This window comes from Augochlora pura, chromosome 11 (genome assembly GCF_028453695.1).
Source record: "Augochlora pura isolate Apur16 chromosome 11, APUR_v2.2.1, whole genome shotgun sequence".
In the NCBI taxonomy this organism is placed as follows: Eukaryota; Metazoa; Arthropoda; class Insecta; order Hymenoptera; family Halictidae; genus Augochlora; species Augochlora pura.
Window position 1 is genome coordinate 12,244,456 of NC_135782.1, and position 15,594 is coordinate 12,260,049.

At 33.7% G+C, this 15,594-nt stretch overlaps 1 protein-coding gene across 3 annotated transcripts in view; it reads left to right on the plus strand.

Annotated features, from left to right (window-relative positions):
• The window catches only part of LOC144476690 (neural-cadherin), a 573,745-nt gene that overhangs the window by 157,589 nt on the left and 400,562 nt on the right, over positions 1–15,594 (plus strand). For all 3 annotated transcript variants that reach the window (XM_078193815.1, XM_078193813.1, XM_078193814.1), the window contains one exon: positions 3,547–3,729. In XM_078193815.1, the coding sequence (XP_078049941.1) occupies positions 3,547–3,729 (183 nt within the window). The remainder of the gene's footprint in view (positions 1–3,546; positions 3,730–15,594) is intronic.

A 15,594-nucleotide genomic window follows, 5' to 3' on the forward strand; every position in this document is an offset into this window, starting at 1 on the left:
AATTTCTACGTCATAGTCAGACATGACAAGTTCTATTCAATAGTATTATTTTTTAAACCATTTTTTCTCAAGAAAAGTGCCTTAAATAAAGAAATATTATTCTACAGATTTATTTTAGTGCCATTAGTTACTAACTACTCATATGTATACATGTCATCATATTACCTAAATACTTAATAACATACATATAATCTGCAATTCGCGTTTACGATTGCGGTTGTATCAATGTTTTGTCAACCAATTTCACTTGTTAAGTATCGCAGCGATTGAATTTCGCGACGTTCACAAGATCAGTAAAGCGATACGTTTCCATAATGAACAATGTAATATCAACAATCCATCATACAAATATCATACCACACTACATGCATTATGAATGCTATATTTTTGTTTCGTTACAAAGATAAAGGATAATGAAAAATTCAAAACACTACTTATAAATGACATTGAAGTAACTTTTCAAGTTATAAAAATGAAATGTTTAGTGCAACAAATAAGGATGAGATTTCCTGTCCTTTTATTTACTTGTTGGTTTACATAATTTGTTTGTTAAAATTTGTTTTCCTTCAAGTACTAAACATTGATGTAGTATTCTCGAAAATGATTGCCGGAAGAAAAAAACACATTTTATAAACAATGTAAATAACAAGAATGGAAGATCATTTCAAAATCACTCGCACGTAGTGTTTTGTATTCGTCTTCTACGCTCTTTCATTCTTACGAAATAAAAATAGTTAAGTACAGCATTGGTTGTCTTGTATTAACATATTTTATATTAAAAAATACATTTTATGATCTTTTCGTAATATCGTTTAGCAATTATTTCAAAAGTCGCTTATTGATGGACGCTTTGTATAGACAAATGCAAGTAATTTGTGAGACTGATAATTTATATTCCTCGTTTTCGAGTCCGATAAATATTGAAAGGGGTTTTCTCGTTTTCCGAGGTACGAGTAATGTAATATTGGATACGGCCAAGGAATTTTACGGCGGATATATTTCCCAGGAAATTTTTGTGTGGTTGCTCCCCGATTAAATAACCGACCTTCTTTAATCCTTTTAGAAACTGGGAAGGTAGCAACTTGAAAATCCGCTTACGAATCGCGGTATTATTTATATTTTAGTCCGTAGCTTATTCTTCCGAGGTAGTAAATATCACTGTCCAACGATAATACACAATCTTTTAGACTTCTGCATTAATATTGTTTGCTGCAGACAAACTGTCCTCCACTTCGAGTTGCTTCGCCGAATTTCCCAAAATTGGATTCCACTTCATCGACAAAGTTTTAACGAAAATCACGTCTGATTGAAGGGCGCGGAATATTTATCTTGGACGTCATTATTATACAATAATAAATTATTTTTTATATGGTATTTGGAAGAAATGGCAGCAATCATATTTTATTTATTCAAACCTACGCCTAAAGGTTTATACGGAACGATCTCCTACAATAATGATATTACAAGAAATGTTTTATATAGAATTTAGCTGGTATCAAGAGATGAATACAATACAAAAAGTAGACCTTTCAAGGTTACTTTTGTAGGAGTTTTATAGGTTATTGCAATGAAAGGTAAGAAACCAATGGTCTATAAATGCATAAAATGAGGAAAAATTAATTATTCGGTTGAAGAATTAATGCAACAAAATTTAATTATTTCTCTTTTTTTCGTCAATGGAGTAATCCATTCGTCATAAATTCTTCATTGTTGATTTCTCTGTTATAGTTACTTCGTTATTCGTGCTTATTTCTAAATGTCTTAGGAGTTTTCGTAGTAAATTGGAGATTTAATAAAGTCAAAACTGGACTTTCAGATATTCATTCGTATCTTTCACTTACACTTCCGTTATATTCACATGTCTTAAAAAAAACTTCACGATGCTTGCAACCAAAAGATAACTTTTATTTTCTCTCCTTGAATGCGCAAGGAGAAATGGCCAAATCGATTAACTTGTTAAATTAGAATAAATTCGTAAGTAATTTCCGATTAATAATGTTTTCCCGTGTAATAATTGTTTATTCTTGACATCGTTAAATTTTTCTAACAAGTTTTGTCTACTCTATTAATATTTTCTGGCATGACTTCCGTATAAGGCAGTGTTCCACCGTTTCTTTTATTGTTTCATTTATATGTCTGGAATGGTCTTACGGATTATAGGATTATCCTATGAGCACAATGCTCATAAAAAAGGAAAGTTGTTTCGCCGACGGAGATATAAAGTAATCTGAAGTAATTGTTCTCTTCTACAACTGTATATACAGGGTGTCTCACGAAAAGTGGTAGAAAACAATTTGTATGGTTCAAAGGACACATTTTGTGGTGGAATTAATATTTTGCAAAGATCGGATTTTTCAACATTTCACGGTTGTCGATATCTTCTAAACAAAATCATGTATTTCTATTATTATATCATGATAGCTAAGATCGAAACAAATTTAATAATCTGAAATACTGTTGCGTCGCGAGCGACCCATGTAATTAAGTTATGACGAACCCCAGGTAGATTCTTCATAATACCGCGTCGAAGCTTTCGGGCCTTCGACAACCGATACCAGATGTGGCCATGAGCAGGGGTATGGCCAGCGACAGCTACGCTAAATACAATGAAAATCGGAGAATTCCCAGATTTCCGCTGTCCCCTCTTCTTGGCCATCTCTCTAATATTCATTGGTTTTAAGATAATTTAAGTAGCCAATGAAATACCAACTCCACCCACGCCATTTACATACGAAGGCGTAATCGGAGGATGAGAAGCGTACCTACATCACTTTCCACCTTGCACTCGGTAACTTCTCATCTAGTCCGACAAACGACATTTTGTACATAGTGTTATAGTTTGTGATAAGTTGTTCGTCTTTTTATTATTAAACCTTGTTTAAATACGGCACCTTGTTCCATCTCAGTTCACCCTCAAATCTATCCTCAACATATTAATTTATCGCGAGGTAGGCGCGTTATTCAATCGTCGTCAAATACGATCGACGCTGTAACGCACCGCGCAACAAATACTTTCATACAAAAAAGAGAGGTCAACAATGAAAAATTTATTAACAGAAAAAAAATTGAATCTATTGACAACGAAATATAAGATTCATATAAAACGAAAACGATGTAATAATGTTTTCTGAAATTAATTAATTATTTTATTTATTCGTCTTCATTGTATGTATTTATTTATTAGAGGCAATTGGGTTTTAAAGCTTGCAGTGCCAATATTCTTCTTTACCTCAATTCTTGTTCCAACCTCTTATAGCAACTTCTTGTTTCATGAATTATCCATTGAAATTCATAGTTTAATGTATTCTCGTCGGGTATAATAGTGAGATTATTTGGATTAACCGAGGCTGTTGTTTATTCAGGTATATTATCTGCGAAAACACGAGTTACTATTTCGGAAATCAAGAACAACGAACCGTACCTTTGAAAATGTGTGATCAAATGATAGTTTCCGCGATAAATACCAAACATCGGATACTTGTGTTTGTATCCTAGTTCTGCAAATTATAATTTACTCGAGTGGTAAACGCACATCTCGTTTTCCAGAACAATGGCGCCCAACAACTCGCTTCCGAAGCAACTATCTACATCGTCTTGGAGGACGTTAACGACGAAATACCTTTGTTCACCGAACGCGAGCAAGAAACCGTACTTGAAGGCGAACCAATCGGCACGAAAGTTACGCAAGTTCAGGCTACTGACAAAGATGGCACTCACCCAAACAACAAGGTAAGTACTGTTACGGGTGTCTGTATAATTACTACTACGCAGACACATAAAGGACAACAGTTTACACAAGGTTTCCTTACACTATTTACGCCACGATGTACAGTAAATTCTCCCTAGTAGTCCATCTTATGGCCTTGCTTGGATCGTCGTTCAGCTATACGTACGACTGTGTGAGTTATTGCTAATCCTATGGTAAAATTCGATAAAGTCAGTCAAACATATGGTGCGGCACGTGACACAGCTTCTTTGACTCGTATTCCTGGAACGATAACTCATAATACAAAAACATATTTCTTTTAATTTTAACATTTTAAAACTGAATTTTTTTTACATATAGCTGATAGTTTTCTCATCATAATGTGGCCAAACATAATACAGTTTGAATAGATGTTTCTGATTACATTAAATAAAATCAATCGCGATATAATTGAATAAATCTGGTCTCAAATATTATTCGTATTTGGCTCTCTCACTTTCTCTTTCTTACTCACTCACTCACGAGACGAGGCGAGACGATATTATGAAACTATAAAGACGAGGCACGAGGCTCGAAGAATCGTGTCTGAATTGCCTAAGTTATCCATCTTTCGATTCCGAGCTGCGAAACAGTAAGGAAAAACTGTAGGTGGAAACAGGATACTGTAGGTGCACTAGTATACAAAGGATGAACAATATTTTCATGACAAACAACCTTACAACGTGATTACGCGATCAATATCAGAAAATCAATCGATCAATATCTCAAATCAACTGATTTATTATCGATTTTTCCTTATTTTTACAATTTAACCTTTTGCACTACGATATCTTTCACAGCTGCGTTAACTAGCGCTTTTTTGTCCTTAATAATTATCATATTTAATAGAACGATATCATTTTTATTTCTTATATGTATCCATTTAATTTTAATTCTAGATTTTGATAACGGAAGCATCAAATTTTGTTTCGATTTAAAAGAATTATATAAATTTATATTTAGTAGATTGTGTATGAAATCTTTGTCGCGAATCTAATTCGTTCTTACAATACAATTGTGGTGATTGTATTCTCATTGTTGCTAGATGTATATCGTGTTAGCACGAAAACGTTTGCTGGTTATTTCTCTTAGCAATAATAGTAGCGACAATAAATTAGTCATTCCACTTAAGGGAGATTCTCTGCTGGAGCTCAGGAAAATGCAGAACAGAGAGATTGAATTTTAATCACTAAACCTGTCCAACTACAATATCGATTGTGTGCCGCGTAGTCGTGGAATCATTGTATCGTTGAACCTCGAAACCGTGTCCAAAGTGTAACAAAATGCTTAAACGAAAATAACATAATTAATCATCAACTAATCGAGGGTATGTTTAATTATATCCTTTTCCTTATATTGAATAGTTTCTGATTAAAATAGTACCTTCTGAAACTTATTCTTAATTTTATAAATGTTTTAATGTGTAGTTAATAAGAATTTTAAAATTGGCAATAATGACAGGAATAAAAATACTACATACTTTAATAATGGCAATAATAAAAGTATTTCATATTTTAATAATGACAATAATAAAAATATAATAATAATAATAATTTTTGTATAATATTCCACTATTTTTACATGTCGAATATGTCGATACATAAATTGTAACTATAGTTCGCACACTGCGACAGTGGGGCAGTTAATAATAGGGGAAATTAATTTTGCTCGTGGGACGAAAGTAAGTGATTAAACAAATCCGATTAAAACCGGTGAAATGTAAGTTCATCCGTCTTTTAAGTGGATAATCCGTAAGGTCTCGTTTAGGTATAGATTAGGTTTCAATTAGGTTTAGATCAGGTTTTGGTTAGGTTCGACCTAAATCTGGGTTGGATAAATTAAAAAAATCCCAACTGAATCCATGAGAGAGTAGCTTTTTCACGAATGTCCGCAGTGTTTTATGTTCTTTTCAAGGCCATTGCGGTACGTCCGAAATTTTTTCTCCTGTTACTTGTAGATGAAAAGGAAGTGATTAAAAAGGTTTCGTTAAAATCTGAGGGGTGGCACCTCATCAACATGTTGACCCACTTTCTCTTAAAAAATTATGAATGAGAAAAGATCTAAAAGGGACTTTAAATAATGCTAGGAAAACGTGCGAAAATTGCGTCTGCGTAAAGGAGATACGAAATTGAACCAGTAATATTAACGTTATCAAACTTCTTTTTGTCATCAACAAAACTATCTATAGAAACACTATTTATTTAATAAACATTACATACTACTTACAAAAATCGATAAGAAAATTATGCTAAATAATGTTGTAAAAAGTAAAATATTGAACAGAAACAAAAGAACTTTCCGTTCGGACACAGGTTAGCGTAATAATAATAACTATGTAGGATTTGAATAAATACAAATTATCTTTCTAACTCGTCCCATAAACACTAACAAATTTATCGAAGAACTTGATACCTTGTGCCAATTGTTGAGATACTAAGCATAAAATCCAGTCTCCCTTTAGTGGACTATAAATAGTTTTACCAGAAAAAGTGCAAAAATATTTTTCTTATCCTCTTCGTAAATTATATTGAAAATTTCTGAAACATTTACCAATTCGCATAAATAGCTCTTAGACAAAAAATTTTTAATTAAAAATTAATATATATACAGAATGACTTATTTAACCTTTTCGCCTTCATTTTTCTTGTAAATAACATTTTGCGTAGAAAAATGTTTCGAACAAAAGTTGCTCGATTAATTTTTGCAACTTTTCTGTTTTATCAAAATATAAGGGTCACTTGTCGAAACATGAAATACTTACGTAATATGTAACACGTGATGGACAACATTTTTAACATTAATTGCATTAGAAATCAATTAAAGAGTGTCTCGATGAACATTAATTTCTATATTGTATCTTTAGTATTTTCTATTGTGTATTTAACTTCTTGCACATATTTTGAACATATTCCATTAAATGTGGATGTCGTTTACGTGTTTTAAATAGAAATTAATTTCTACTTCTTACCAATATTTAATGCTTAATTTCAAAATGGAGACACTTATTTTAACCTGCAATATTTCCACTCGGTATGATCGTTTTTATTTCATAAATATGAAATTGAACGTGCATGCTTATAAGAGACTTCTATTATGTGATAATTTATCGAATACAGACAAATTTAATAATGCGTGAATTCTTTTGAAAATAGTGTAGCAATTTTGAACGTTGCCTCACAGGATAATATTATAAAGGATAGTATAAAGGAATAAATATCGAAGTAAAAACTGTCGTACAAAACAATTAATTATCTTTATCGTGTACAAAGTTATTTGTGATAAAGAACACCAATAAATGTAGCTGCGAAAGAAATCGTAGTGCAAGGGGTTAATTGACTTTCGAATAACGAAATTGAATGCTTCCAATAACTTGATTGAATGTTGCACGTTATAATTAAAAATCCGAAGATGAAACTCATATTTTGATAAAACAGGAAAATAACTATGCAATGTGTGATTCTCTTTATACCAGATAATTTTCGTTTAAAACAGTTTTTATGCAAGGTGTAGTTTACAAGGAACCGGTTACATTGTTAGCCTTAAGGAATGAAGTGAATTTGAATAAATTTACGTTACATGATACTAATTAAATATACTTAACACTGTAAAAACTATATCAGAAAAATGAAAAATGAGTCAATTTTGTTTGATGGATCTCACGTTCTCAATCGTGTGCGCAATTTTCCGCTGGGACTGTTTGCTCGAGGCTAACAATAACAAAAGAAAAAATAGTCGCGAATACATGCAACGAAGAAAAGAGAGGACATGGAAGGAATAATTAATTACTGTGCTCTGGCTATTCTTAAAACGAGCGTTTCAAAGTCTAAAAATGTGAAGTATAACCTCAAAGAAAAGAAAACAATAAAATAATATAAAGGAAAACAAATACAGAGCAGGAAACAGTTTATAATTATTATTTTACTGAAAAATGAATGTCACGATTGCAGAAAATATTAACGTAAACTGATGCCTTTAACCATTTGATTTTAGTTAGAAGTAGTAGTAGAGATGAAAATACGAAAAATAGAATTTTAAACCTGTTTATTTACAGCTATTAATCTCGTTTGGTATTACTTTCCGAAATATCCACAAATCATTTTCGTTAATCTTAAAATGCTAGATGTTTTGATAAAATTTGTTATGACATTCTGTTTATGACAAGATATATGGTAGAGCTGATACACACGCGCCATTTTCCAGCCACGAAAAATCAATATCTTTGCCGCGTTTGTTACTTGACTATTGCTGGAAATGAATTTCGACAACGATGCAATCGCGAAAATTCTAGAAGAAAGTCACATTTGGAATGCTATTTTGTTTGCTGTGTGCCAAACAAACAAAAAGTTGTTTTTTCTTTTTAATTTATTTCAACAATTTGGTCACGATAGAACTCGCGACAGACAATTAAATAAAAATTGAATTAAAAAATTACTTTCGGAAAAACATGGAGGAAATTTCCTTATTATTTTTAGTTCTTTTTATTTTATTAGTATACAATTTTTGCTAACATTAAGCATTCAAATGTACACAGCAATGTTTTTCCATGTAGATAAAACCTTATCCTACGTATCCTTCAAAGTTAATAGGACACCTTTTTATTTAATATAAATTGTACTTTTTCATTGAGCTTAGTTAATACCTGTTAGTTTTATGATATTATATTATCGAAAGTACATAATATTAGCGTTTGTCACTTATACGATCTGTTTTCTCATTTATTGCATCCTGTTCATTGAAAACGTATATTGATTTAATTCCATGCTCCCCGTTCGGTAATACACGTATCGGTTCCCGATACGTTTTCTTATGTGGAAGATAGAACAAAAAAAATACATGGAACTAAATAGAAACAGAAATAATAAATGACCTAATAAAACTGATACCGAAATTAGTCGAGGAAATAATGAAAATCGCGGTGGCTGTATTGCCGAAAAGAAACTTTAACTCTCTTTTATAAAATTGGCGTTATGTTTATTATACTGTTGAATGTATTAATCTACTTAATACGGTTTCATAAAATTGATTTTGAAATAAATCCAAGTACTTATAAGAATTTCCTATCGGTTTCTTTGATTTAATTTGTAAGTATCCGTTTGGACGCGGTGTATGTCGCGTGCCACATAGCATTACACATTAGACCGAAATATCGGATGTCCGGTAGAGGTTAACCAATTTCAACAGTTTGGAAATAACATTAATATTAACATGGCACATATTATTCTACAGCTTTGAAATATAACAAACATAATTTTCCTGTGACCCTGTAATCAGTGTATACAATAGGGATTTATTACACAATTATTGCTAATTCGACTCAATCTTACAAATTAGGCAAACTATAGATGTAAGTTGATGTAAAATATATCGAACCGCAGCTTACGGTTACTACGAATAATAAAGATTTATAAATTTGGTTATTACATCTTTCCAAGCAGAAAATTAACAAAGTATTGAAAAATTAAAAATTCTTTTGTTGATAAAATCTCACAACAATTTGAAATACTTCATTGTAATTTAAAAAGGTTGCATTGCTTCGTGCTGTGTTTTTTTAAATTAAATTTCAAAATGAAATTCTTCTGTCTCGTGTCGATATTTGCAATATTATGAAACGTCGGTTCTGAACATTTTGCCCTTATAATTGAAAAAAATTCAATAGCTATGAAGAAACATTAATTTTTAATTAGTAAATCGTGTTTCAAAATCCTGCGTCAATTTATATAGATTTATATAGACTTATATAGATACGTTGCAACGAGCAGTCCGTAACAAAATGTTATAACTCGGCGCACATTAATCATTTCAGATTATGATAAAATTCGTAATTGGAAACAACAAATGCGTTTGGTAATAATACATTACATTTTCTCCGGATAAATATCATAATTGCGACTGAGAATAGAAGGATACACTGTATCGACGAAAATTTTGTCAATTTCACGGGGCTCAAATTATATTTGTCAATATCACGGCTGAAATGAGATCGCCGTATAACTTTCTTGCAACGCGTTATTACGGTATTCCGTTATACTGCAAAATGCGGTAATTAAATTAAATTGTGCGAACCACGGTTCTAGTGTAGTTTAAAGCGTTCTGCAGTCTCATTGCAAATAATGCGTTGTGGCTGAATGTAAATGTCTCTTTGCGTCAACATATTTTTATTCACCGTTATTACAACATCGCCATACTTGTTACCATGAACATAATATAACTTACACGAAAAAAGTACATTCTGTGTAAAGAAAGAAATGTACTACTTTTGGAATTCTTTAGGTTTGCAAAGTAGTAAAGAAGTACTGGTAAAATTAAATGAAAAAATGCAAACAAAAGCAAACTACATCAGGGCTCGGAATTAACCGGCACGCACATGACGATCGCAAGGATTACGCCCCTGAGTTCCGAAACGCGTATCTACGATCTATTAATTACTACATATATGTATAATCCCAGGCACACCCTCTTGAGGTGATTTATGTCGAAAGAAACGACCACAGGGAGCGAGACATGTGACGGGAGACAGGAGGCGTAGCTTTCGAAATCCTCGTGTTGCTTACTGATTAATTCCGAGTCCTAAACTACATTATTATGTGCTACAGATTTCATAGAAACAGAAAACGTCTAGAGACGTGTAAATGGTCAATCAACTTTCTCGAATAAAGGCAGCATTTTTATAAATGATTTTAACATAACATAGCACGTAAAATTGCAGACAGAAAATCAATAAGCAAACAAGAATGGACCTCTTTACTCCGTGAGATGTTAACGTCAACTAGCAATAAACATTTGAAGCACGCTCTTCACATCGTGCATAAAATACATACACGTTCTGCCGATTATTTTTCCTCTGCTTTCCAACGGTTGACGGTAAATTAAAAAAGGCAACCAACTATATACATGCAATAATTGGTTTATCCAGAAATACTTTTTGCTTACATGGAAATTGACAAAAGGCATCGGCCAATCCGAAATTGCAAATTTTAATGTTAGGCACATATGTAATGTTACGTACGGAGATTTCCTCACGACGTTTTTCTTTCCTTCTTGAAGGCATACGCTAGATAACGTCGGCGGTGAACGCGGTGCTTTCATTCAAAAATAGAATATCTAATTCGCCGTATAAGCATGCATTCAATAAGGGCCACACATTCGCGATTCTCGGTATCATCCGCGGTACGGTCTGGTCACGTAGGCCCAGTCTTCGCCCTAATCTAGGCGCGAGTTCAATAAGGGTCACACGTCTCCGATTCTGGGTATCATCCACGGCATGATCTGGGTCACGTAGGCGCGGTCCCCACTACCGAATTTTCTAGTTTAGATTCATATAAAAGGGCTGAGATTTTTCTACTCAGCGGGCAGTTTCAAGTCAAATCGCGACGCGAGACGTAGCAAGATCGAGTCGAGTTCTCCTTCGAGCAATAGTTAACCCCCGCCGACTTGGTGCGAAAACCAGGGAGCGTGTCTTAGGACCATCGCGAATCTTACACTACACTTACGCACTTGTAACAGACTGAAGTTGTTAGATTATATTAGTTTACTTTCAATTCAGTGTACAAGTTATTTTTAATCCATCTCCCAGTTCGAGTCAGTTGTTGGTAACGATCTCACAAGGATACACCTTTACCGCTCGAGGTGTATCTATTAATATTTCTTTGAAGTTACGAGGCAAAATTAGAGTCAAACCAAAACCCTATTACCCTACTGAGGTGGCGACCCGGTGTTGAAAGAGACATCGGCCAGTCCACGAAACCAACTTCCTATCTAAGGTGGCGACCCGGTGGTGAAAGAGACATCGGCCAGTCCACGCAATTTCCTCCTAAGGCGGCGACCCGGTGATGCAATAGGCACCGGCCAGTCCGTGAACATAACCTATCCCCCAGGTGGCGACCCGGTGATGAAATAGGCACCGGCCAGTCCACGCACTTCCTATCTAAGGTGGCGACCCGGTGATGCAATAGGCACCGGCCAGTCCACGAACCCTTTACCTCAACACCCAGGTGGCGACCCGGTGATGCAATAGGCACCGGCCAGTCCACGCAATCTCCAACCTTTACACCTAAGGCGGCGACCCGGTGATGAAATAGGCACCGGCCAGTCCGTGAACTATCCCTACACCTAGGTGGCGACCCGTTGATGAAATAGGCAACGGCCAGTCCACGCAATTTCCTACTAAGGCGGCGACCCGTTGATGAAATAGGCAACGGCCAGTCCGTGAAACACATCCTACAAGGTGGCGACCCGGTGATGCAATAGGCACCGGCCAGTCCACGAAATCCTCCCAAATTTCCGCACAAAATCATTTACCTCCGGCCACGTGTGCAGTGGCCCTCGGCTCGTAACAGTAATATAAATAAAGTATGAACAAATATTCAACAAAAATAAAAACGACCCCAAAGCTGCGAATAGGAAATCTATTTTATGAAACGTTTTGATAATCATTGGAAGGAACTGTTGAATATAAAAATTGTTCATAATTTTTTGAAACAAATGTTTAACGAATGATAAATGGACGTGTCATAACTCGAATGGCTATTTTCTTAATTAATATTTATTGTTATTAGTGCAAAGGAAATGAGAATTAGTTAAAAAACTATTCGTTAAAGAATCCCTTACCAGTCCTAACAAAACCTCATTGAATGAAATTAGACGGATGATAAATAAAAAAGAAACAATTAAATAGATTATTTCCTACTATAAAAATACATCCCTGAAGAGGTTTTTGTTTTAAATTATTTATACATGAGAAGAGGTTTAAATGTATAAAAAAACATTGAACTTTCAGAGGGTGAAAATTTGGGAGATGGCTCATAACTATATAAATGAAAATCATGAAAAGTCGACCATAGTGACGTGTGAGACAGATGTATCTTTATTTGTAGCATGGTAGCGACTAGACAATATTGACATGTCATTGCTAGTAACTCGAGATTAAATTCTAATCTAAGAAACTAAATTACAAATCTAAGGAACAAATTTAATTACTCGTATGTCTCATTTTATTAACAAAATTTCCCGTTTCATTTTGAGGTATAATGCGAGTGAAAACGAGCTCTTTATTGTTGTTATACGTTTATTGGATGTCAGTAATGACATGCAGCTACAGTGACGAGCATAATGTATACATGCTGCGCATGTCACGTGAAAATAAACATCGTTCTACCAATTTTTTGATTGATCCATCAAACTTGAGTGATTGTAATTACGAGGTGAAATCGATTGACAATATTATGTATATAGGGCGTGGTACGTAACTGTCAAAAATTTCAAAACTGTTTTTCCACTAAAAATCAAGATCACCTATACTTTCTTAAATGGCACCCTGTATTTTTGACTTCGTAGGTTTATTGCTCATGAAAAAATGAATGAAACGAAATGCTATACTATAATCTTCAGATGACTATAATTTCAGTAATTTATGGTTGAACAACAACAGCATTAATATCGACAGCTATTTCGTTTCAATCAATTTAAAATAAGTCATAATCTTGACATAACCCTGATTTTTAGTAAAAAAATAATAATGTTTGAAATTTGTTGTATTTCAATATGTAGTCGACTACATATATTTTTTATCAGACTGTTGAAAGTGTCTGAAAAATCGCGGCCATAGGTATGTGGATAAGGACTATTGAAATATAATCTTCAGGGTGAATAGAACTTCTTGCATATGTAATATTTTCCAAAAATAGGATATTGCACATTTTATCGGACACAGACTAAAAATTGAGATATAGTTTTAACCCTTTGTGACTTGGAGCCATTTCAACTATAAATCTGAAATAATTTTTCCGGTTTGTGCTATTTCTATTCTATTTAACAAAATGAATTTTTATGCATAGAAAATTTATTCTTGTGACTCCTACCAACAGTTTTACTACTTGACAATTTTTTAAATCTAAACGTTAGTGTTACAAAAATTATTTTGGAACGTAATAGGATAATTTTAGTGGTACCTCAGAGTCACCACTCGAGTGCAAAGGGTTAATACACATTTGTGCAATTAGTTCTTGTTTTATAAGTTGACTGAACCGAGTGCAGAAAATTCCGCCAAATTGTTCCTCAGCTTGAAAAAAATACTCGATAACTTGAGCAGTCGAAATACGATCATTCGAGTCTCGTTGCTCGTTTTTATAATTCTTATTAATCGGTGAATATAAAAACATGCTGCATGGCTGAAACAATTGTATCTCCTCTTGTCAAGTTTTTGTTCCGAAGCTGAAGGACAGTTTGGGAGAATTTACTGTAGCACGAAACAGCTCATCGAAACAATAAACGAACTTTTATTTTTATGTGTAATAAAGGTTTTTACTGCAGCAAATTGAAATGTAATGCGGTCTAAGCCGTGGCGTACTGGCGAAAGTAGGAAAACTTACGACCCTTCTTTCAGTTTAGCCAGAAATAGTAGACTACGATTGATTTCTGTTAGAATTGAGAATATTAAACTGCCGAAAATTGTGGTGAAAGAAGTAGGCGTGAATGCTAGTGCATAAACCATTCGATGATATTTAAACAAGATTGCGTAAAAGTAAAAGAAAAAATTTGTTGATAGGTTCAAAGAATGGGCCACGGACGATCAGTAAATAGTTTGATCAAACAAAAAACATCTGCAGATATTCCACCTCTTGGTATTCGACATCCAACACTACAAATCTTCAAATGACGAGTATAAAATAAATAATAAAGTTCATGAAAGGATTTATAAAGTGCTGGGGTTGCTTCATATATAAGGATCTTCATTCGTTAATTAGAGAATCGAAGGCATCGTGTACAAACAATATTTAACATTTAACATTTAAGAAACCAATTTATCATCAGTTTTTAGCTTTATGGGTTATAATAATGAAGGAATTATGTTTCAACACAACGGAAATTTCACACATACAGCAAGAATAGTAAGAAAAACCAGAAAATGTAAGAAAAACCTTGAAAATCAACAATATACTATAAAGCGCAGATACAATAACACAATAAAGAACTTCTGTGGTTTGCGGTGAGAAGAAGGCTGACAAAATATGACTACGCACCTGTGGGCAATCGTGATAAGCTATGGAAAAGAACAAAGCAGGAATGAAATAAAATTAAATCAGAAATTATACAAAATTTAATTGGCAATATGCTACACCGGCTAGAAGCATTAATAGAATTAATTAAGGACAAATGAAGAACATATTAATTTCAAAATATAATTCGATAACACTGTCAAACTGCAAAACTATCATGTTGTAACCGTAAATAGAAATAAACTATTACACAATGTTAGTCGTATTCATCTTGCAATTACAATCGGTCAAATCCGACCGATTAGTTAAGGAATTGGTAGCATGATTTTTATTTTCATGAGACATGCTGTACACTTTTGCTCGTCACTATATTTCATTTATTCCATATTTTTGTAGTTCTGGTGAACTGAAAGGCGAGCTTCAATATTCGCAGACGATCAATTCGTGTGCTCTCCTTCGACTCATATAAAAGAGACAATTTCGACAGTGTCCCCCGTCATGCAGAATCGTATGGAAAGAAATACTTTCAGTAGCGATGAAATTATTGAATATTAAAAAGTTATCATTTTTATCTCCGCTTTCTGACACAAGCACTTTATTACGAATAAGTGTCACATGAAACAGTTCCATATCAATGAGTACTCTCACAATTGTCTCGTTTCTTTTAACACATTAAGGACCTTCCCTGTGTTGCGATCACGAGAGAAACCCTTGTTTTCTACACGTTGTATCTACTTTGGCCATTATGTACAACTCAGTCTTGGAGAAAATTCGACACGGTGCATTGCATTTCGGTGATTCGAATAGTCTTCGTCTTTAAGATGTCTTATAAATTTCTTAGTAGTCCTTAATGTG